Genomic DNA, 23044 nt, shown 5'->3' with positions numbered 1-23044 from the left:
AATTGAATTTGTGGGAAAAAGTACTAAGGTGTGTAATAGCTTTGCGTAGACTTACAACTGGATGTCACTGTTAATTTAAAAAAAAAAAAAAAACTACATAATTCTTTCTAGTATTGGCATATACTTTGGCTTCAGTGTTAAATACAGCGATAACCATAAAATCCTGATGTTTTAATGGTACCAGTAATTACATTCTGTGTCTTTTCTTTACAGATCTTCTGTGGTTTTGAACAGTCATGCTACTCTGTTGCCAAAATCAAGTAAAGCAAGCAGGCATTTATTCTCCCTGTGTATTTGAAGAAGGTGATAGCTTTCTATAGTGCCTGAAGGTAATTCTTTCTTTGCTTGAAGTTGAAAACTTTGAGACTGATGCATGTGTGGCAGATGCTGTCATAAATATTTCTGATCTTGATACTGTGTTTTTTTTTTTAGAAGCTTTAAATGGTTAGCCATAGTGTTAAGAATGAGGTGTATCAATTAAAATTTCACTTTCTGTACATGAATAAATGAGGCTTCAGGACAGATTGTCTATTAAATACCACTCAGGCTTGCAAAGTACTGTTTCTGTGAAAACTAGATACTATACAAGTATTTTACTCTGCTTAGGTGGGAAAGACGAGAACAGCAGCTTTTACGTGCACTGTGGTACTCGTTTTAAACGTTGTATTTAACGTGTATTTCTAATTTTATATGGACCATAGTCGCAAATGAAGCACACTTTTGGCAAATGAAGTCTCTCTGTGCTCATGAGACTATTAAATTCACTGGCCTAAGCTATAGAAATAATCAATGAATTACTGCTAGTATGTTCTTGAGATTCAGGAATTTTTGTATGTCTAGTAAGTTTTTTAACAGAGTATATTCCTTACTAAGGCTTTTGTTATTTGACACAGTTCTCTTTCTAAGCCTTGTTAAAATGCATGTCTTGACTAGTTTATGTTCATGCTTGAAAAGTGTGCAGAAAGTCATTCTTGAAAAAAAGCTGTTAATGACTTTCTGGAATTGTTCTTCTGGTAGAACTATCTTCCGACCCCTCACACACTTTAATAGTTGTTTTGTTATTTTTCTTTGTGGTCTGTCAGATTTTTTTGTCTGTGTAGACAAAGATAAATGCATTTTCAAACTCATTTTAAAATAGTACAAATAGCTGTGTGGGTCTTGTGTGTTTTCCTCTTATTTCAGGGAAAGGAGGACTACTTATTCTTCCTGTGAAGTAATTTAATCCAAAAAGTTATTCTTGTAATGATGTAGGAATATTGCTGAGTCTAAAACTTCTCCAGCTTAACTTTTCATCACTCTTTTCACATCAAAAAAAAAAAAAAAAAAGCAGTGCATTAGTGACTGCAGTGACAGTGTACTTTTGCAGCCACTCTGTTAGTGTGGAGAAAAAGGCCTGGAAGTATGGAATATTTCAGGGGTAGAATATCAAATCTGAGAATGTCTTGCAAAGCAATTAAATGTTTTTCTTCTATTATGTGCTCTGGAAAAACATGTGCTTGCTTATAGTCATTAATCCAGAAACTTGTAGGGCACATGACTGAAAATGTCCAATGTTTCTTTGATCGTTCCATAGTGGCTAGTAGTGACTGAGAAGGTAGCTATAGATTTAGCAGTGCTGAAAACAAAGGAAAATCTGTATTTTTTTATCTGTCTGTAGTTACCTAATAGCTTTTAAAAAACTAATTTCAGCAATTTTTTTTATTGATATTGTTTCTTTATATCTGAGAGGAAAAAAATTATGCATAGGGATAGGTAAACTTTGATGTAGGTTGGGGAATGAATACTTACAGCTTAGACCATGCTGCTATTTGTAAAGTGTAGAAAAGATAACTAGAAATGACTATATGGGGATTTAAAAATATATTTCATAACTGAGAAAAGCCAGGTAATCATGCCAGATGATGGCCTCTGCAACTGAAAGTTGTCTTCTCCTCTCCTTCCTGTCTTTCCCCAATGTATACTTTCATGTGTTCTAGCCCATCTGCATATGAGAATGCCCTCCTGTGCCCATGTTTCTCGTAAGAGGAGCATCTGTACGTTTACTAGCAGCAAAAGAACTGCAGAATATGAGAGCTGATATATTAACCCACTACGTAGCTAAAAGTGTTTCTTTCAAAAGCATGTACGTACTTTTTCATAACTCATATGTGAAACACACTTCAATCTTTTTTTTTTCAGTTTCTAGATGATTTTAAGAGTGGAAATTATAAACTTCAGAGACCTAAAGAAATCATCATGAAGCTATATGTATTTCTGGTCAACACTGGAACTACCTTAACCTTTGACACAGAACTTGCTGTACAAAAGTAAGAAAGTAAATTAATCTTGTATTGTTTGTTTTCTTTTAATAAATAAAAGAAGTGGTGTATGCTTTGTTTTTTTTGTATAATGAGTTCTTGAGAGTTGATATTCAATTGTGTTTTGAGTATGTCCACATAGTTCCCCCCACTAGGTTTTCATGTATTTCAGTGAATTGGGGATTTTTTTATTAGCATTTTCAGTGTCTTGCAGGTGGTTGTGCTTCTGTGAGGTCCCATGAAAGAGCAGGGAGGTTACTTTCTGCAGTAGTGACATGGGATGTAGGTGTTATTTACTTGATCTTAGCTCTGTCTGGTGTTATACTTGGGATTACATTTTAGAAAAAACTGTCAGATTTACTTCTGGTCTTCTGTGATCTTTTATTGAACAGCATTTTTGATTTTTGTTTATTGGTATCATAAAATAAGTTCTGCGGATTGTTTTTTCTACTTGCAGTATTTATACATCCTGAAGAAAATGTGTTCTGTAATGTTTTAGACTAGATGCTGAAGAACTGGCGTATAGGTTTTTGTCTTATGTTCCAGGATGGGAAAAACTTGTTTCTGTTGTATGTTGTAAGGCTCTAGCATATCTTACAGCGTTCTCTATATAAAACATAAACTTCCAAACTGTGAACTGTTTGAAATATGAGCAGTGTGTTAGATTACCAGTCAAATCCCAACGACTTTACAACTTTTTTTTTCCCCACTGCATATTAAATGCATCTTGCAACCTTAATGATGCTTTAGAGAGACCTAGATATGCTAAGTATATTATAGCATCTACCCTTGTTCTCATGTAGAACTCTGATCTAGTACAATAGATCTTGTATAACATCATCATAGCCCATGTGCCTTGGAGCTAGCAAGAGCCAACCTGACCTGCTGTCTTCATATTCTGTCAGTGTTGAATGAGTTGCAAGTAATTCATGTACATGCTGTTACATGTGCTAGATAATGCTGATTGAAAGACTTCCATGGATTTTGTAATGAAGTCCATTGTTTCCATACTCCTGAATTTCTGTTTGTAACTTTCCAAATTCACTTGTTGAATCATGATTTTGAAACTTTTGAGCTGGAAGAGCCCTAACACTGTATGCATTGAATGATTTTGTATGCTGTTTTGCAAAGCTAACTGAGGATATTATTGGGGATGAAATAAAATACCACAGCTATTTTGGATCTACTGAGTTATGAAGCTGGTGAAGGGACTAGAAAATAAGATATGAGGAGTGACTGCGGAAACTGGGGTTGTTCAGTCTGGAGAAGAAGATACTGAGGGGAGACCTCATCACTTTCTACAGCTACCTGAAAGGAGATCGCAGCAAGGAGGATGTGACACATTTCTCAAGTGACAACTGTCAGGACACAATTAAATAGCCTCAGGTTATGCTGGGGAAGCTTTAGATTGGAAATCAGGAGAGGGTGGTTAGGTATTGGAACAGGCTAGCCAGGGAGGTGTCACCATCCCTGGAGGTATTTAAAAGATGTGTGGATGTGGTGCTTAGGGACGTGGTTTAGTGGTGTACTTGAAAGTTTTAGGTTGATGGTTGGACTTCGTGATCTTAAGCATATTTGCCAACCTAAGTTATTCTATGATTCCGTGATTTGCAGACATCAGTACCTCTGTGTGTCATCTAGTACATTGAGATCTCAAAATTGCCTAAATCATGGTGAGGTGCAGCATTTGAACTGCCAGACAGGGTATCTAAAGCCTGGTGTGGGCCAACTTCTTGCTCTGTCTGTTATTTTTTGAGGAAAAACTGGTGGACAAAACAAAATACAAGACTATTCAGCTGAGTAGTTTAACTTTGTATTCTGTATGTCTGTAGACACTTGCTCTTTTTAGCAAGACCTTTTTCTTGGGTTCTTTGCCTATCTCCTTGAATGTGTGCCAGTCAGTTTTCTCAATGAACACGGGGATGACAGGTGAATTCTTTTTGTAACACAGCTAGTGAGTACTAGCCTGTGTTTGAGGTGTTTGTAGGCTATATTAGGTAACAGATCTTTATTTTTTCAAGTACCTTATAGCCAATAACTTTGTTTTGATTCCCGCGAATTATATCAAAAACAGTGATGCTTATGTTGATTATTCACTTGATAATCTGAAGCTTTTCAGTGCCTTTGCTCAGTTGTCACCACTGTGTGTTATAGTTTTAGTCAGTTACTGTATCATATTCACAAATTCTTTATTTTGTTTGTGTCTTTGAGACAAAGTCTAGAATTGTTAAAGTAAGCAGTGTCATGAAGATGTCATCACCTGGAATTAAAGCTGCTAGGATGCTGAATAAAAGCAGGGATGGCTTACTGGTCTACTGTTTTTAAATTAAACGTGTCTGCAATGTTTATATTCGTTTGTTGCATATTCATTGATTGAATTTCCTGTCAGTTGAGCATTATACTGTGCTTCATGTACTGTAAATCAATCAGAGTTGATTAAGTGGAAATGTGCTTAAATTAGGCTTAATGAAGTGTTGAGTACTCTTGTTGTCATATTATAGAATTTCAGAAAGTCATTTGTATGCTCATAAAGTAAGCATTCAAAGAATATAATATGACTTTTACAGTTGTTATCCTAAATGCTTTATTTGATCTAGACTTTCAGCACATTATCAGATCTTATTGGAAGAAGATTGCTGATGATATACCAGTGTTCTAGAGGCTCTACTCCTTTAGCTGATAGCTTGTTAGATGGATATCCAGAATACAACGTATTACAGCCTTTACAAACTTATTTCATTGTGCAGAATGTGCAGATATTTCATTGTGCAGAATGCAAATGTAACAAGTCTTGCCTTGAAACGGACAAGTTGCCTGTCTATATTACAGGAATATGTGAAATTAGACACACAAATGTTGTTATTGTCATCTTCTCCCCCATTTTTTTTTTCAGCGTGGCTGATCTGAAACATGCGATACAAGCAAAGTATAAGATTGCCATTCAGCACCAGGTACTGGTTGTCAATGGAGGAGAGTGTATGGCACCAGACAGAAAAGTGTGTAGTTACAGTGCTGGAACAGTAAGTGCATACTGCATTTGTAATCTAAGCTGTGGTAGGGGAAGAAAAAACTTTTTTAGTAAAGGATTTTTAAGTATTTTTCCATAGTATATCATGTTTGCTGAATTTTTCATTTGAGAAACCTTTTTTATCTATTCAGTTTATTTATACATGTGGATTTTAACATGGTCTTAAGACACATTACCCATATGATGGAATAACTGGTGATTGAATGGTACCTTTACTAAATGTGTGGTTTCACTTTCTTCTTGAGTGTAGGACACCAACCCAATTTTCTTATTCAACAAAGAAATGATCTTGTGTGAGCGTCCCCCAGCTATCCCCAAAACTACGTTTTCAGCGGAGAATGAGATGGAATTGAAAGTAGAAGAGTCTCTAATGATGCCTGCAGTTTTTCACACGGTAGCATCACGGACACAACTTGCTGTGGTAAGTAAATTTGTAGTGTACTTGCGCACAAAAGGACAATACCCTTTTTATGTCAGAGCGGTAACTTGATGCAAATTTTGAAGTAGTTTTGTCAGAAGACAGTGAAAATGATATGCTATTAATGATCTATTCTTTAAAGCCTTTGTCTCTAATTTTCAAGGTAGGTACTAAAATGTGCTTCTGTAGCATTTTCAAAGCTGCTTTCGAAAGCAAATTGTAGTATGGCTTTATGGATGCATATGTTTCCAGCACTGGCAAAATGAAAGAAATTTGGTTTCTTTGGACTCGTGCCTCAATTCCCTGCCTCATTTTCAGTGACTTTATTCTGTCTCAACTTGAAGACAGAAAAGTTTGTTAGTTCAGAAACAGTATTAACCCAGATAGAAAATATGCAGCATAATCTCTTTCAAAGTACCTTTCCAACCTCCTGTTTCCTCTTATAAATTTCTCACCAGTTGCATAGACATGTAAAGCTAAGCTTCATTTTCCTGAAATGTCTTTCAGGTGTCTTTCAGGTGTTTTCTTATTGAGTGCTGGCTTGTACTCGCATAGAAAGCAAACTTGTTAGAATTCTGATTTGATTATTTCATATTACTTTGAGGAGGGGGCTACCCTGCAACAAGGGTAGTAAAATACCAAGTGTGCAAGCAGTATGAACGGCTGCATGTTCTAGAATGTGACGTGCGCAGTAGCTGAACTAACTGCGTTTCTTCGTGTTACGAAATGCTGTCCTCATTTTCCTTTTCAAATTTTACATTCTAAATGGGTTAAATAATACAGTCTCTAATAATTATTTAAAAAACCGTCTCTAATAATTATTTAGATTTCCAACAGTTAGGAGTGGGTTAGTGGTTGTGTAGCATTTAGCACAGACTGAATAGTAATTCATGCTTTTAGCATGTTGTCTTGGTAATCATTTGCAAGTTTCAGTAACAACATTAAGGCAGTCCAAAAGAGTATTTAGTATTTTAAGTGATGTACTTTTTAAGTACTGTACAGAAGAATTCAGAGAAAAGTGCCAAGTCATGCATATAGCACAGAGTTTCATTTTGCTTTTTTTCCCCCTTGGCCTATCAGGAGTGGGGAGGTTAGCTTGAATAATCTAACATTGACATACTGTCTAATTTAAGGCAAGGATCAAGTCCAATAAACACTCTTCTTCCATCTACCACCTGTTGACAGTTATTGCTGACTTAGTAAATAAGACCTTGAGTAATTAGGGATCTGTGAATCATATGACTGTCAGACTGAAAAGAGTAGATATAGATGTGAATTCATCTAGGAGTAGGAGGTTTTCATTTGTGCTCCTTGCTTTGAGGAGTGTGAAGATAGTTTTTTCAGCAGTTGAGACTGAAATACTGATTTTTCTGAGGTGTTAAAAGGATTTTATAAAAGTCAATAAGACTAGTGTCTGTTAAATGCTTAACATATTAATTGATTTGATATGAATGGGAGTTCTGGTATTTATGTATGAACTTTACTTGAAAAGGTGGTATTAATGAGTTTCTTGTTTCTAATTGTTGATATTTTCTCTCCTTTGTTTTCCCCATCTCTGAAGGGGAAAAATTAACACAGCAGGGATTCCCGATTTTTGTTTTCATCCAGTGAAGTTACTATACATTGATAGATAAACAGATTTGATTCCCGTGGAGTAAGTTTTTATATTCCAGGAGTGTTTTTTTAATGTATACTTCTACTTGAGAAGGATTGTTAGTGCTACCTTCTCTTCCCCCTCAATTCTGAAGGCTGTATTAATACACAGAGCAAGCAAGTTTATTCAAGTGTTTCTGCTTTTAAATTACTTATCTTAACTGACTTGTTCTGTTGGCAAGTCTTCTGTCAGGGAAACCCATATTTCAGAAATACTCTCAAAGTCCGTGTGAAGTACAGCATTTATTGGCCAACTGGAGCTATAACATTTAGCTTAAGACTGTGGAGTTTACATAGAGATGGAAATCAGTTCAGGATCAAAGTAAAGAAATCTTTCTATGCTTGATGGAATCTATTATTATTGTTGAAGGAGGGTGGATTTAGGATTTTAAAGGTCTTTAAACATCCACTTAAGTGGAATGGAGTTGTTGTTTTAGCCTGCACATTGATCTTGTAAAAGATTGTCCTATGTTCCACACTTCTTCCAGCTCTTCCCTGCTGGTAAAGGGCAACAATTATAGTATTTTTTCTGAAAAAAAAATAATAAAGACTGAATATCTAGTTATGTTCTTAAATCTGATGTGCATTTATACCATCAGTTAGCTTTGTCCAATATTTGAAATATTTCAAAATCATGGGCTCTGTATTTGGCTGTGAAAATGCTTTGGGTGCTTTTCTGAGAGTTGAGGGGAATGCTAAGAAAACAGCTCTGTATCATAGAAGATTAGTAAATAGTCTAACCTGACTTGAGATGTGCCAGGGTGCGAAGACTTCATAAAGGAGTATTATAAAAGGAGTATTGCAGTGTTACTACAGCCTTTCATGATGCTTACTTGAAGCATATTGAGCAGTAATTCAGAAGAAATTAGAGAAAGGCTAGAAATGTGGTTAGATCATTAATCTTCTTCAAGGTTCATTGTAAGCCTCTGGTCTGGGAGGAAGATGGAACATGGGATATTAGTCCTTCTCAAAATTAAGATCTGGGGAGAAGAACAGAGTCTCTGAACCTCTGTAGTTGTGAGAATGATGCATCCAAAACCACTATACTGTACACTAGATTTCATGCAAAATGGGCATGAAAAATCTGCAGCATAATGATTGAAGGCTTATCTTTTAATTCATTTTAGAGACAATTTGTGTTACCAGAAAAACAGTTACAGTACTTGATGGTGGTTTTGCCTGTTGTAATTATTTAGGGAACTTAAATAATTATCATGTATTAATAGTAAGTATTAATTACATTTAAATATGTTTTGTATTAGAATAGAAATCTCAATCTAAATTGTTGCTTATGATTACAAAATCTTATTGTCAATAATAAGAAACAGTGATGTGCAACTACTTAAAAGTAGAGGAGAATGTTAGATAGCTGCCAGTTTACATTTAATTTACTATCTCTTCTGCCCAGAAGATATGCAGTATAACTTTAAAATCAGATTTTATAAGAAATAGTAAGACAGTATATGAAATAGTAAAAATTGCTTAGAAGATGACTTCCATTTTACTGCGCAGGAGTACAGTAACTATTCTTGGTTATCTCTTGTAGCGCATGGCCTGCTTCTAATTTAGTAATAGGCAAATTTATTTTCTTGTATGGAGTGTTATATATGTTTCAGGGTGTAATGGATTTTGTCGTCATCTTAGTTTTCCCTTATTTTAAGTCTTCCTGAAAACTTTTGAATTTGATCAGTTTTTCCATGGGTTGTATTATGCTGTAGAACAGTATGAAAAGGTTTTTTTTTCTTACCTTATTTTGAACTTTATTTGTACTGTAGAGAAAGCTGACAGATATCTGATTCACTTTCTGGATATGGTGTTTTAAAAACTTGTTTGCAGTAAAAAAGTAGTTCTGCGTTTTCCTTTAACAAGTATTTTTCTTAGTCTGTGTATTTATTTTCTTCCCCATTGTTGGTTTTTTTGCCTGCCTAAAATCTTGTTTTGTATCTTTCCTTTGTTAGATGGGCAGCTAGAGCTGACCACTACTGATTTAGATTTCTCTTTTTTGTCCTAATTTTCTGATATCCTTGGTTACTGTCAGGTAAAACAAAAGTTATCTTTTAGTTCACAGTGAAGGTCCTGTTTTGTTCCTGCCTTACAGATAGCTCAAATATTCTGAGTTGGGTAAATAGTCATATTCTGTGCATTTCTTCAGGAACGTAGTTATAGCAGCATAATTATAGTTGGAATTATTGTTAAAGAGTCTCTTAAGAAATCTGCGTAAGCTTTGCTACTTCATGGCTCGTTTTTTTCTTCCAGGTCAGTAATTTAGAATCATCGGGAGGGAAAAAATATGCAGAACTGTAACATTTTTCAGTGATATTCATGGAAGACTGTTTGTTTTCATGGCCTGCATTTTTCTCTTTCAGATGTTGCTCTCACCTACGTTAATGAGCCATTGTCACATGAATAGCTCAACTGCTTTTATGACTTGAATGAGCCAAGTTAATTCCACTTACAAATATAGTTTTTTCTTGAACAAGGAACTTTAAAAGTCCTACGGAATGTTTGCATTCTTGTAACTTTTTATCCACATGGTATAGAGATGTGTAAAAGCAGCAGATGTTAATTTTCTTATTTTCTGATTGGAGCTAATTTCATTAACTTACATTTAATCTTTTTTTTAGGTTTTAATACCTCCTAACCAAAAGTCCTTCCTGTGTCAAGCTTATTGCCACCTGTTTGGTTTTCCACTGTACTATAACTACCCATATCAAGATAAATTATTTTCTTTTTCGTTTCCTGAATTTAACACTTAAACAAATTTCTTTAAGGTGTGTGTGTTTTTTTTTTAAACTGGAGATCTCATTACATAAAATTCACAGTATAAAAACTTTAAAGAAGCTGTATCTGTTACCACAATTTGCTCTTTCACTGATTAAACTGAAATACTTTCCATAGCTTTTGTCAAATGTGGTGATGTCTCAGTGTTTTAAACTTTTTTTAATCATCTTTTCCTTGTTCAGTGTTTGTTTCATATATTGTCTGGCTTTTAAATAGCAGTTAAAGCAACTTTCTAAGCCTATTTTCATTTTATGTCCAAGTATCCTGGTTGCCCTCTGGCTAAAAATTTACTGTTGAGATGTAAGTGCCTTAAGTGTTACAGCGTGCTTTTCTACAGCTACCCTACTTTCCTACTTCTCTTCCAGTTCATCAGTTTTGGCGTTGAGCTGCGGAATGTGGACAATGAGGTGCACAGAGTGTTCGCAAAAAGTTGCGTACATATCAGCTTAGGAGAAAACAAGCTGTTCTCTACACAATGCATTGCGCAATGAACTCTGTTCTGTGAATCTTGTCTAATCTTTTTTTAACACTACTGCTAAAAAAATCTGATAGCTTATCTTTTAGAACAGGGTTTACTTAGCTATTTTTAAGTGATTTAACTGAAATTCCCTAATTTTAACTGAAGTCACAGAAGAAGGTTATTGGAGACTTGCACTTTTGGTTAGTGGATATATTTCATATTTCATGTAATACTGTTGCTGACATCATCAAACTGTCAATTCCAGTCATTTTTCCTTTTAGAGATAGGGATGGCAATGAGAAACTGTGTGGTTGTTTCATAAGGCTATGTAAAACCATGTCTGTAGTCGTAGTACCTACATCATTCTTGGTTCAGTTCCAAATGCTTCCAACCCTAGTGAAGATATATAATCATGCTTCCTGAAAGCGATGTAACTACTGTTTAAATATGTACACTTTCACTTTGACTAGAAAGCTACTTTGAGACCCAGTGGAAAACAATTACTTAAAAATGTTGAGTTCTTAAAGCATTTGTAATGATTCTAGCAATTGTGTGATTAAATTGCTATTATTCATCCGTTTTTACTAAATATTCTAATAGCAGGAAACACTTCTAGCTCTTCCACAGAAGTCCAGACTTCTTTAACTTGCATCAATGATCAATCTCATCATCTTTGAATGTCTTTGAGCTGGGCAGGGTTTAAATAGAATAGCTTTTATGATTAAATGTTTTTTGGTTGGCCTTTTTGACCAAAATCATTAGGTTAAGCTTTTGGAAAATTCACTGGGAGTGTTTAAAAAAAAAAAAAGACTTGGATGGCTTGGAAAAGCTAGTGAAAATTATCACTTACCTCATACCCTGCTTTGATTCATTGGCTGGGTGTTTTATATCAGCTTCTCAGTGTCCTTTTTGGTGGTAAATTCTGTCACTTCTCTTAGCTTGCTTTTAGGATCTCAGCCAAGAGCTAGTGAAAACAGGACTGAAGAAAAAGTCACTAAGCTATGAATAGCTTGGCTCTGTATCACGCTGATGAAATAAATACTTAATAAATATGTAGTAAGTCATGAACTGTGTGGACAAATGTTCAAAGGACAGTCACCAAAATTGATCAATATTAAAGGAGAATGGAATAATCAGCTGTCTAATGAAAGACGAGAAATTATCATGAAATCTCAAGTCTCCCTCACAGTCAAGTTAACTGTTCTAGCTTCAGGTTTTAAAAGCTGAAATCCTGAGAAGTGGTTAATATAGTAACATTACTGTTGTTTTCAGTTGACGTGTTAAAAAAGGGATATTGGTCTTAGTTTCTGGTATTGGTAACCAAGATATTGGTTACCTTTTGTGGAAGTGTTTATCCTCTAGTGTAGTGTGTGGTGTGTGTAACTTCACTTTCAGGGATCCTTTTTGGTGGCCTGAGGTTGATTACTTTTTTGTTTAGGGTGACTCAAACCTGTAAGGAGTCCTTTAACAGAATTTCAGACACATGGCAATAGAGGACTTTGATGCCTTGTTTCCTTTTACCACAGGGTTGTAGAGAATGGAAAGAACCCTGCATTTCCTGAGAACTTTTGTTCTTTAGAGGTAAGTCCAAAAAAGCGCTTAAGACAAATGGACCTTCCCATGATTTTTTTTCCCCATTTGGATGAGCAAAATTAGGGTGTTAGGATGCAAGGGCGAAGTCTTGAAATTAATGGGAAGCACTTTACCAGTTAATTCTTGTTTCAGATAAAACGTACTTTGTTGCTTCTACTGATTTTGGTTGCAACTTACTAAATTGAAATAATTAGAAGAATAACCTATGGTGAAGTCATGCTGATAGAATAAAATAATTCAAGTAAACATTCTGTTAAAACATCTAGATGGAGATAAAGAATCTTTCTGGTGAGCCTGTGGATTTTTGGACTAACTAAAAAGGCAAAATGCCTTTATTTCCTCTTCAACATAAATGGGCAAGTTGGGTTTGTCTAGTCTTGTAGCAGTGCTTCTTGAGGTCCATATTCCAGTGGTATGGTGAAACTCAGTGTTCTAGGTATATCAATATAGTTGAGTAAAATGAATGTAGCTGTGCAAGTCATCTAGTTTTTAATTTTTATGTTCTGTGAACCATTGGTTGTCTGCAAATTACTCTGATCTGTAGAAAAATCAATGACAAAAGCATACCTGTTGTTAGGCAGGCTTCATTTTCTGTGCTGGAGCTTTACTGAGAAGTGTTAAAACATGTTGAACTGCAGGCCTTTATTTATGTCTGTCGTTTTAGATGTTACTCGTTTGGAAGGGAACTGCTTAATTCTTTTATTCATGCAGCAATACTGATTGTGTAAAATAGATTGGTGTTGATCTTCTAAAGTAGCTTGAGGATGCCTCCCCTTTAATATTGCTTATAGAAAAGGCAGGAAAAACAAGCCAAATCACTTGAAGCTGCATTCAGTAGTGATGGAATGATAAGAAAGATGCACCTGTGCAGATTTTAATTGAACCACTTGAGCTACATATAAAATATCTTTTTGCCTCAGTATCTTATTTATGGTTGCTTTCATAATGAGATTTTTTCTTTCAGTGTTCATGTCTTCTGTGTGTATGTACAACACTAAAGAGCTGTAGCTCATTTCACACTGAAGATGAAACTGGTTGAATAGTTACACGGCACTGGGGTGTTTTTATATAGCAGTTTCTTTGGGTCTGCCTCTATTACATGACAAATCTTGACAGTTACTAGAATGCCCTTCTGTTATGTGGTTTCTAAAAAGCATTAATTTGCCTCTATGGGAAATACTGTTCTTTACCCTTTCACTTTTCTGGGACATGAGTTTCTGACTCGGATTAAGTTTGGGTAAATCATGGCAGGTCAGACTCCTAGATAAAAAGTGTCAGTGCTGGTCATCTGTAGTATAACAAGCAATCTCAGTTGTAATGTTTTCCTATTAAAATGTGATAACTTGCAATTTTTATTTTGAGTTTGAAAGTGCTGTGACAACCTTGACAGAATTAATGTCTTAAGTTGACAACACTTAAATTCTCCAGGGAGTATCAAAGATGACACACAAAACTTAATAGAACAAAACTAACTTAGCAGCTTCTGGCTCCTATTTTGAACTCAGTAAATAGATCTAGCTTAAAAAAAAAAGTGGTCTGAGTTGAGAGTATGTCTCAGGGCACAGCATCTGTTCTTATCAAGCCTAATAGTTGATCTGTGCAATACCAAGTCAGTTTGTCCAAAGGAAAATAGAACTAAAAGTCCTCTATGCCCAGGGCTTTCAAAGAAACATTTTAGTTAAGGGGTGGGAGAAATTCAGTCTTTATTTTCCTCAGTACACGGTGATGGTACTCACTTGAAGATACTGCTGCATAAAAAGACTTTGAGATCAGTTTAGATTTTGTAGATAGCTTAAATTGTTTTAGTCTTCAAACTAATGTATGGTTTCCATATGCTGTCATTTATAGGATTCTTGCCGATAGGGTGGGGGAACGTTGACTTTGGGAAGGGAGTAGTGTTTGTGGGTTGAAAGTAGAATGCTCATTTACTTTCACAGGGCATACATTAGAGTACAATGGAGACATTTAGTTGCCTTTCAGCTTTATATTTTTCATATATCTTTTAGTATACTTTAGGGTAAAAAGTCTGTTCTGGTTTTCAGTATAAATGAGAAAGCAGCAGCTCTTTTTTCGTCTGCTGCAGAATTTGTTTGAGTAATTTGTATTCAAGAATGAGTAATAAAAATTCTTCAAGTTGTCAGTATTGCGTTAGTTTGCATGTGTATATTTAAGTTGTACAGAGGGACTGGATCTAGTATTAAGGTAATGACTTGAAGATGTCAGCACAACCTGGATGCTGTCCAAGTTGTGTTGCTAGTTTTGACTTGGGAAGCGAGAGCTCATGCTGCAAATAAAATAACTGTTCTTTTCAAAGTAGAAATTCTTCCCGTTGTGTGCCCAGAAGGTGAACAAAGTTCAGAAAACAAGACCAAGTTGCAAAGACATACTAAAGGAAAACCAGTGCCTGTACTATGAAATGGTAGAAATTTGTAATAGCTTTTGATTTCCTTGGGTTTCACATATAAGTAGTTATATATTCATTGTTTGCATGCTGATAAGTTAGATACCAGTAATTTGAAAGACAATGGAATTTTGTGATGCTGCTGGAGACAATACTTGGACTTTTTTTTGTTGCTTTTTGTTTGTTTTTAAAGTGAGTTTGTAACTTAGGCTTTGTCAAGATTAATTCTGAAATCTTCAGATAAGATGCTCTGCAGTTTTGTGATTTATTTTGGGAAGATAAGTGTTATTGTTTGAAAATTTTGTGTATGCATATGTGCTGTAAACCATGTGGTCAGAAGTGAACGTATTTTATAATATGTTGAGGTTTTTACTGCTTTTTCACTGTACTTAAATAATGTAAACTTGTTTCTCCATGTACGCTTCTCACGTGCACTATAACAAGGGAAAGATATGCTTTGTTTAGTTCAACGCTATGAACAACATGCAAAAAGTTGTAGGATTTTTTTCCTTGGTGGGTAGGCAAACACTAAAACCAAACATCCAGGTATTCTGAGGAGACTATTTCCAATTTAGTATGTTATAAAGTGTTGAGCTGAAGGATTAAGTGTGACTTCTATATTATTTTCTCATTTGGGTGTTTGGGAAGTAGGCATCTTGGGGGTAGTAGGGGAGATGCAGTTTGTTAGTATACTTTAAATAGATTTTCTACTAATAGTTAAAATTTTGGAATTGAATAGAATAAGGCATTGCTATTAGTGCATTTCTAATAGGATTTGGTACTTGCCATATCTAGGTCTCTTTTATCTCTGCCATATTGGGTGGTAATTAAATTTTCACCTTCTTATGGTGGGTAAATGTTTGTGTCATACAATTATTTAATAGAAAAACTGTGTTGATTTGCGTGCACCAAGTTTCAGGGTGTTTTAGAGTTTTGTATGCTCTCTGCTCTGCTTCTCTGGTTTATTAATTGCTAAAAGACTTCAGTTAAGTATCTGCCCTCCCTTTTACACTATGCATCTCTCCCTGCATCTGATGTACCTGTGTTTCTATTGATGGATACTGCCATTCTTTATCTTATTCTGAGTTTCTGCTTGGCTCTTCAATAGTTTTCTCTTTAATCTACCTTGTTTTCCAGCTCCTTCTGCTAGATTAGTACAAGCATTATTATTCACGTGTGCACTGAATATTTTATATTAGCAGAATTCAAGTATGAGTTTTTCTTTTGAACTGCAGCTTTTCATCTGCCTATTTAGAAGAAAAATAATTCAGTAAATGCTCTATAATTTTTTCATCCTCTAACTGATTTTCTTAAGAGTAAAGGAAGTTATTTTTGGTTGAAGTTTTAAGAGATGTGCAGCTTTAGCTGTCACAGTTTAACACTTTTTATCTTAATATTTTCTAAGTGTCTCACTTTTCTATGGTAGCTATATAAAACATCACAAGTCCGGCTAAGTGAGTTTCATTTTTTTTTGTTGGATTTTTTTTTCTAGGAAATGTATGAAGTTGCCAAGAAGCTTTGCTCATTCTGTGAAGGTCTTGTACATGATGAACATCTTCAGCATCAAGGCTGGGCTGCCATAATGGCCAACTTGGAAGATTGTACATACTCTTACCAAAAGCTACTTTTCAAGTTTGAAAATGTATATTCAAGCTATTTGCAGTCCATAGATGATATCAAGTTGAAACTCACACAGTAGGTTTGCCATTTAACTTCACTCTCAATCTCCAGAGCTTATTTACATTTTTTGTGTTGTATATCTCTTGCTAGTTTTAATTAATCAGGCGTGTATTTGATTATGTCACTGAAAACATTCTTTCTCTTCTATGCTAGTTATTTTTTAAATGACTTTTTTTCATTGCATTCATCACCACACAGAAACCTGTATTGAATTATCTGGAAGATTATGCTCACTAATGTGAGCTGTTTAAGAGCTGGAGTCCTTCCAAATGTACACTAGAAATATCTAGATAATAAATTTAGACATTAAATAGTATTTTAAATACATATTTGAACTTCTGAATTATATACTTCTGAATACTTACATATTAAGAATGATGATCTATGTTGCAAATTTGAAGCTACTTATAACACGGAATCTTGGTGTATATATACATCTTTGGGTGTGTGTATATAAATGTATACTTACAGCCTTGCAAACTCTGGATGTTGCTTGAAGGAAAATATTTTTTTGACATCTTTCTGGAGACGTTATACTATTGTGGTATTTCTGTGAGTGAAGTGCCTAATAGAATTTCAGGTACTTAGAGAAATCAAGCAGAAATATGGTTTACCTTTTTTTAATAAAACAAAAAATAAGTTGGACTTCATAGTTTTTACCAAATACGTAGAGAGCATTCAAGCTCTGCAAAAGTAGTCAGCCAGAGGGCACTCAATCTTTACTAATAAGCATTGGTGTATACCTATGCAGAATGCAAACATAAAAGTCCCAGTTGTGTGTTTAAAATATGGATGTCTCAGTTATCAAACTGCCATGTTTTTTCATGTTTTTGTCATCGCATTATGCCATATAATATTGACATATAAGCTTATATGACATATAAGCTTACCCTGAAGTTTAGAAGAGTTCATATTCAGCAGTGGAAGAGAGCAAAAAATTACTTTCTGTGCTCTCATGATGTTGTTACTGAACGCAGTGCTTTGAAAGGGTAATAACCAAATTCATTTTGAAGTCTGTTTCAGTTCTAAAATATACAAATGGCACTTTAATTATGAGTGGCTTGTGTCAAAGTTGGTATGCAATTGGCTTCTGGATACTGATGGCTTTTTGTTTTCACCCTTTTTAAAAAAGCTTGGGTTCTGCTGTTTCTATCATGGCCAAGATACCACTGCTGGAGTGCCTAACAAGACATAGTTACAGGGAGTGTTTAGGAAGACTGGATTCTTCCGCTGAGCGTGGAGGGGCAGAAAGTGAAGAAACTGAGGATGGGAAATCTCCTGAACTGGTGCTTTATTCTGATGTATCTAAAATGAACAATAAATCAATGTTAGCATCATTTTGCAAGTCAGTTGAACATTCAGCTTTGGAAGGCACAAATCCTGAAAATGTAAAAGATGATAAGGAGTCTGGTCAAAATGCTACTGTCCAGGACAATGAAGCATCAGTAGAATTGAAAGATGATGATCAGCCTTCATTCAATGTGTCTTTGTTAGACTGGATAAACGTTCAAGATAGACCTAACGATGTTGAATCGCTGGTCAGAAAATGTTTTGATTCTATGAGCAGGGTAAGTTAACAATTTTTTTCTCACTCAAATTATATTGAAAATTTGCTATGGGATAGTTTTATTTTCCAGATGACGGTTCTTTTGAAGTGATTCAACTTCCTATAGCTTGTTGTTTCTCAAATAACTTTCTGAAGGGAGACCAAAACAAAGTGGGGGTGGGGGAAATATTTTGTGAATGAGTTCTTGAGTTTTAAGAATTTGACCTCTGAGAAAATTTATAATTTCACAATGAATGTTCATTATCTTGGAGGTTTTGTTGTTGTTTTGGGGTTCTGCTGCCTTTTTTTTCCAAAAGTAGCTACTCCTTCTGGAAAGCCAATAATTTCTTGTATCAAAGCAGCTTCTGCTCTCAGTTGATTGTGTTTTTGTGCTTATAATGAAACTAAAATTTTCCTGGACCAAATTCACTGTTAGTCTGTACTTAAAAATACTGAATATTTATTGAAAGATCAAATTCATGTAGTTAATCGTGATATTTCTTCATTCTTTATTAACTGGTACATGCTCATGTTCTTTGTAAGTCACTGCTTTAGCCAATTAACGTTGTAACCTTTTACATTGAGATATCCTTCTTTCTTGCTTGCTTGTACCTTTTTCTGTAGCTTATATTTCTTATGTTGTGTAACCTTGTTTGCATATGTATTGTTTTAATATAACTCAATGTACCTGGAACAAACAAAAAAATAATTTATATTGTCTTGGACACTTTATTTTAATTAAGGTAAGAATGGAAGACTCTCAATTATGTCTAGGCATAATCTGTTACAAGGAGAGTTACCATGTGATCAGTTTTACTTTTTTTAATTCTGCCTTAAAAGTAAGTGGAGAATTGGGCTTAATATTAAGGCCTGCCCAAGGTTTTGAGCTGTCTCAATTTTAGTAGTACAGAAAAGGCTGAGTGAATGACTGGGCTTTCCAAGTTGTGACAGTTTTACTTTCTTTTACCAAAACCAAGTATGTTCAGTGCTGTCTCTGAAAAACTTTGCGGAAGTCTGAGACAATCCTCTGTTTTGTTTCTTTGGTAATGCTACAAGGTGCTTTCTGATAGTTTTAAGCAAGTAACAAAGCCCTGTAGTTCAATTTGAGGGCGAAGAAATTCATTTTGTTCATACTAGTTAAGTTGTCCTGTATTATGTCCCTATATCTATCAATATTTTGAGAGACAGGAATTAGAGTTGCTTCAAAATAAATGTAGTGATGCTGAAGAAAAAAACAGTTAGTTGCTGTACCTTCTTTAGATTAGCTTGAAGTCTTATTTGACCTATGTCACCTGTTTTGAGTAGGTTACATTGTAACTGTGTACTTTTCTGTCCTTGCTTTTCTTATCTAGTTGTTTTTTTGTAGGGGGGGGTGGGAATGAAGTTGCCCCTGCAATTTTTTTTCCAATCGTAATTGACAGGTAGATACTCCATCTATTCTGGCTACCACCAGACCAACTATAAGTGATCAATTTTGATTTAGTTCTCACAAAAACTCAAAAGCTTCAATATGATAGCTCCTAGGAAAACATTAATTTACTCTCTTTAATGTAGCACAGACAAAGGATTCAATCTTTGTTTGCCATTGATTTAGAATTAGAAAACAGAATTAGTGTGTAGCTGAAAAGGAAAATCAACCAAATAAATATCTCACAACACAGTTGTCATCTCAAGTAAATATTAAGAGAACACTTCAATGTGAGAATACAAAAGCCAATCATTTTTTGTTACTGTTCTTCGCCATTCTTCCCCTGCCCTGTCCTTTTTGGAAATATGAACCATACAAATGACTTACAATTGCAATTCTTATTTGAAACTCTGAATTCAGGTAAGATTTTCATTGAAGTGTAACGTGTCTGTATGAGATTTGTAACAGAATGAAAGTACTGCATAGGAAAGCTTTTATACAGCCAAATACTAGATTGGGGAAAATAGGGTTTTTATTCATGTTAATATTGATACACGTAAGTGTATCTTTAGGAAGGTGTAAGTATGCTTTTTGGTGTGGGTCGTTGTAAAACCTGCATATTAGTGGAAGAAGTCAGTGTTATGACAGCTTGTATGACTTTGTACTTGTATACTTTTCATTAGATTCTCACTTAATGCTTTTAATTTGTTTTGTTGCTTCTTTAGTGAAACTTGAAGGGTTACCCTTACTGTCTGTGGGTGTTGTAGCTTCTTAATGTTTCACAGTTTATTTTTTTTATTTTTTCCTGGATGATGGGTCACAAAGGAGTATGATGAAACAATTTTATTAACGATGTGTTATCAAAAATAATAGTGAAAAGTATTAGAAATGTACTATTTTTCTGTAGCTTGTATTCTAGTTACTAGTACTGATCTGCCTTATATACGAAGCCATAAATTAAACACTTTCATTTAGTGGGAAAGTGCTAATGAGTCTTGCAGCTCTTTCCTACCACCCTCCCTATTGCACTTCCCACTGAGTCACATTTGTCGTTTGTTCTGATTATAGCTGTATAGACTCTTTTCTAGTGTACGCTCTGTCCATTAGCTTTAATTCTCACTGTCCCCTCATTGTCCCTTCCCCTTGCAAGGACCTGATTTGTACGATGATCTGGTTGGAAAACTTAAAAGAAGCTGATGCATTGATCAAAAATCCACAATCTAATTAATTCAGGATTCTGAAACAAATGAAAGATGTAGGCATGTCTTTGATTCAAAGAAAATGCTTAGTGGAAATAGTACTAGAAACGACAGAATAGTGAAGGAAAAATATTAAGGTTATGAAAATTCATGTAGTTATTTCATGTTACCTTTGAATACATCAAGTGCTAATTTTTTCCGTTATTTTATTTCTAGCTCGATCCAAGGATCATCCAGCCGTTTTTGGCAGAATGTCGACAAACTATTGCCAAACTAGATAATCAGAACATGAAGGCTATTAAAGGCCTTGAGGATAGGCTCTATGCATTGGATCAGATGATAGCAAGTTGCAGCAGACTGGTGAATGAACAAAAAGAACTTGCTCAGGTAATGCAAATGTATATTTGTGTGACGTTGGAAGATGGTAGACTTTTGATATGTGTATGCTGTTAAAGGTTATAATGAAACAGTTGCATGTCTTAATGCAAGATAGTTTTCAATGTGTTACAGTAAAGCGCTATATTTATAATAATTGGACAGTTAAATATTATTTTTACATGTTATGTTTACAGTGCACAGCTGATTACCGTATTCTTTTGAATACTTCAGTGTTCTTTTATTTTTTGATCTGAAAAGAGGAGTTACCACTGTTGTATACTTCAGGAGTAAGAGCAAGTCTGTTCACCTTCAGGTTTCAGTCATGGAGGGATTTATTGTTATCCTTGTTGTCTAGAACTAAGGAAAAAAATCAGAGCTTGATTGAGAGATACGGAATAAGAAAGAGACACATTAATTTTTGTTTTTGAAGGCAAATACTTAGCCCTTGGTAACTGCCACTATAAAAGTACCCGAGAAGAGGTAATGTGCTTAATGGTTGATCACCAAGCTTGTAGTGAGGAGAAAATGTAGTGTGCCTGTCATTTGAAGTGGTAAGAAATTTGATTTAAAGCTTTTCTAAATATTAAAATACACAAACACACGAGCTGTACATTTTAAATAGTATAGTGCTGTAGTAAAGTTTCTTTATTAAATGCAGCTTCTGTGAAGAGCTTCAGTTAATTTTATACCCGATTGTCTTTTGGAACTAGAAGTATATTAAGACCTGTACGCGATCATTACCTGATGTAATAGATGTGTAGATTTTCACCATTGTGTCAGAATGGGGACCATAAGGAAACAAACGAGTTACTCATTTCTGCTTGGTGCGGTGTATCATTAGTGGGAATAATTGAGCAGCGTTCTTCCCTATCTTGCTGGTCAGCTGGGTGGTTAGGGGCCCCTTTCAAGTCCTAGGGAAGAATTGGACTGGCAGTCATGTAGGACCCAGGTTTCCAGCTGCATCCTCTGACTGGTGTGTAAAGGTGGGTGCTACTAGTTCTTCTGGCAGCATTACTTAAAAGTGGAGACTGTTCTCCAGTAATTTCAATGAGTAAGTCCAGGCATAAGTTTTTGTTAAATGTATGCAAGACAGACATACAAAAAAAACATGTTTATGTTGTAGGCAGGTGCTAAATCCAAGGGAAATTTAGCATGATGGAGAAAGCTATTCTTGCATCTCTCTACTTGGTTGCCCAGTGCTGTTGTGGTCTTAGCTGTGTTCTCCCTCTCCACTTGAATGAGGAATGTACCTCAAGTTTACCAATTCTACTTGAGTGACATGCCTAAAAGTCAATTGGAAAGATACTTGGTACCTTTTTTAAATACCTCTGTACGTTTTGATTATGTGCCTTTTGAAGATTTATCAGACTTCAAAGTTTCAAATCTTCATCTTTGCCTTGTCTTTTTTTGTAAACTGGCTGTTTCTTTTGTATGTGTATCATAAAAGACACAAGTTTTTTGTTTTGTTTTAAGAATAGTGAGATAGACTCATAGAATGGTTTGGATTGGAAGGCACCTTGAATATCATCTTATTCTGATCTCCCTACCGTGGACAAGGACGCCTTCCATTAGATCAGGTTGTCCAAAGCCACATCCAGCCTGAGCACTTCCAGGGTTCCACAACCTCTATGGGCAACCAGTTTCAGTGCCTCACCACCCTCATCAAGAAGAGTATGCCTTATCTTATACCCTAGATAGGACAAGGTTTTTTTCTTCCGTAGTGAATTGAATGCTTGTGATTAAGTACGAAGTGTACTCCTAGATAGCTTTATTCCTTCATTTTATATGGAAGCATTTCTGTATATGCTGCATATATGATGGAAAAGCCTCAGGAAGCATTTTCTAATCAGATCTAGGAAGACATCGTACATCGTTTTTCATTTCATATGCTTGTATGATTTCATCATTTAATGTAGTTGTTTAGATACCGTTTGAAAAAACTAGGTGCTTGTAGATGCTTAATGTGAGATTAGAGCTACTATCATATTAATCAAGTGATAGTCTTCATAGAAATCTTAAAAAGGATAGCTATGTGCAAGGGTTTCATCTTATTGAAAAATATAGGCAAAGACTTGGGTATTTTTAAAGGGAGTGCTTAAATTTTTTTGATAACTGTTGATATTTGGTGTTACTAGAAGAAAACTCTTCCTTTATATCACATTTTTCAGCAGTGAACTATTTCTGTTCATAAAGAAATAGCAA

The 23044-nt window shown here is 35.0% G+C and overlaps 1 protein-coding gene across 2 annotated transcripts in view; it reads left to right on the top strand.

Moving 5' to 3' along the window:
* RB1CC1 (RB1 inducible coiled-coil 1) overlaps positions 1–23044 on the top strand; it is a 78066-nt gene that overhangs the window by 12140 nt on the left and 42882 nt on the right. For both annotated transcript variants that reach the window (XM_040550422.1, XM_040550421.1), the window contains exons 2-8: positions 214–329; positions 2179–2306; positions 5191–5317; positions 5576–5746; positions 16124–16326; positions 17444–17879; positions 20681–20851. In XM_040550422.1, the coding sequence (XP_040406356.1) occupies positions 2236–2306; positions 5191–5317; positions 5576–5746; positions 16124–16326; positions 17444–17879; positions 20681–20851 (1179 nt within the window). In that variant the 5' untranslated portion in view covers positions 214–329; positions 2179–2235. The remainder of the gene's footprint in view (positions 1–213; positions 330–2178; positions 2307–5190; positions 5318–5575; positions 5747–16123; positions 16327–17443; positions 17880–20680; positions 20852–23044) is intronic.

The sequence above is a fragment of the Cygnus olor genome, chromosome 2 (genome assembly GCF_009769625.2).
Source record: "Cygnus olor isolate bCygOlo1 chromosome 2, bCygOlo1.pri.v2, whole genome shotgun sequence".
Taxonomy (NCBI): domain Eukaryota; kingdom Metazoa; phylum Chordata; class Aves; order Anseriformes; family Anatidae; genus Cygnus; species Cygnus olor.
Note: the sequence above shows the minus strand (reverse complement) of the source record. Positions and strands in the feature narration are given on the sequence as shown.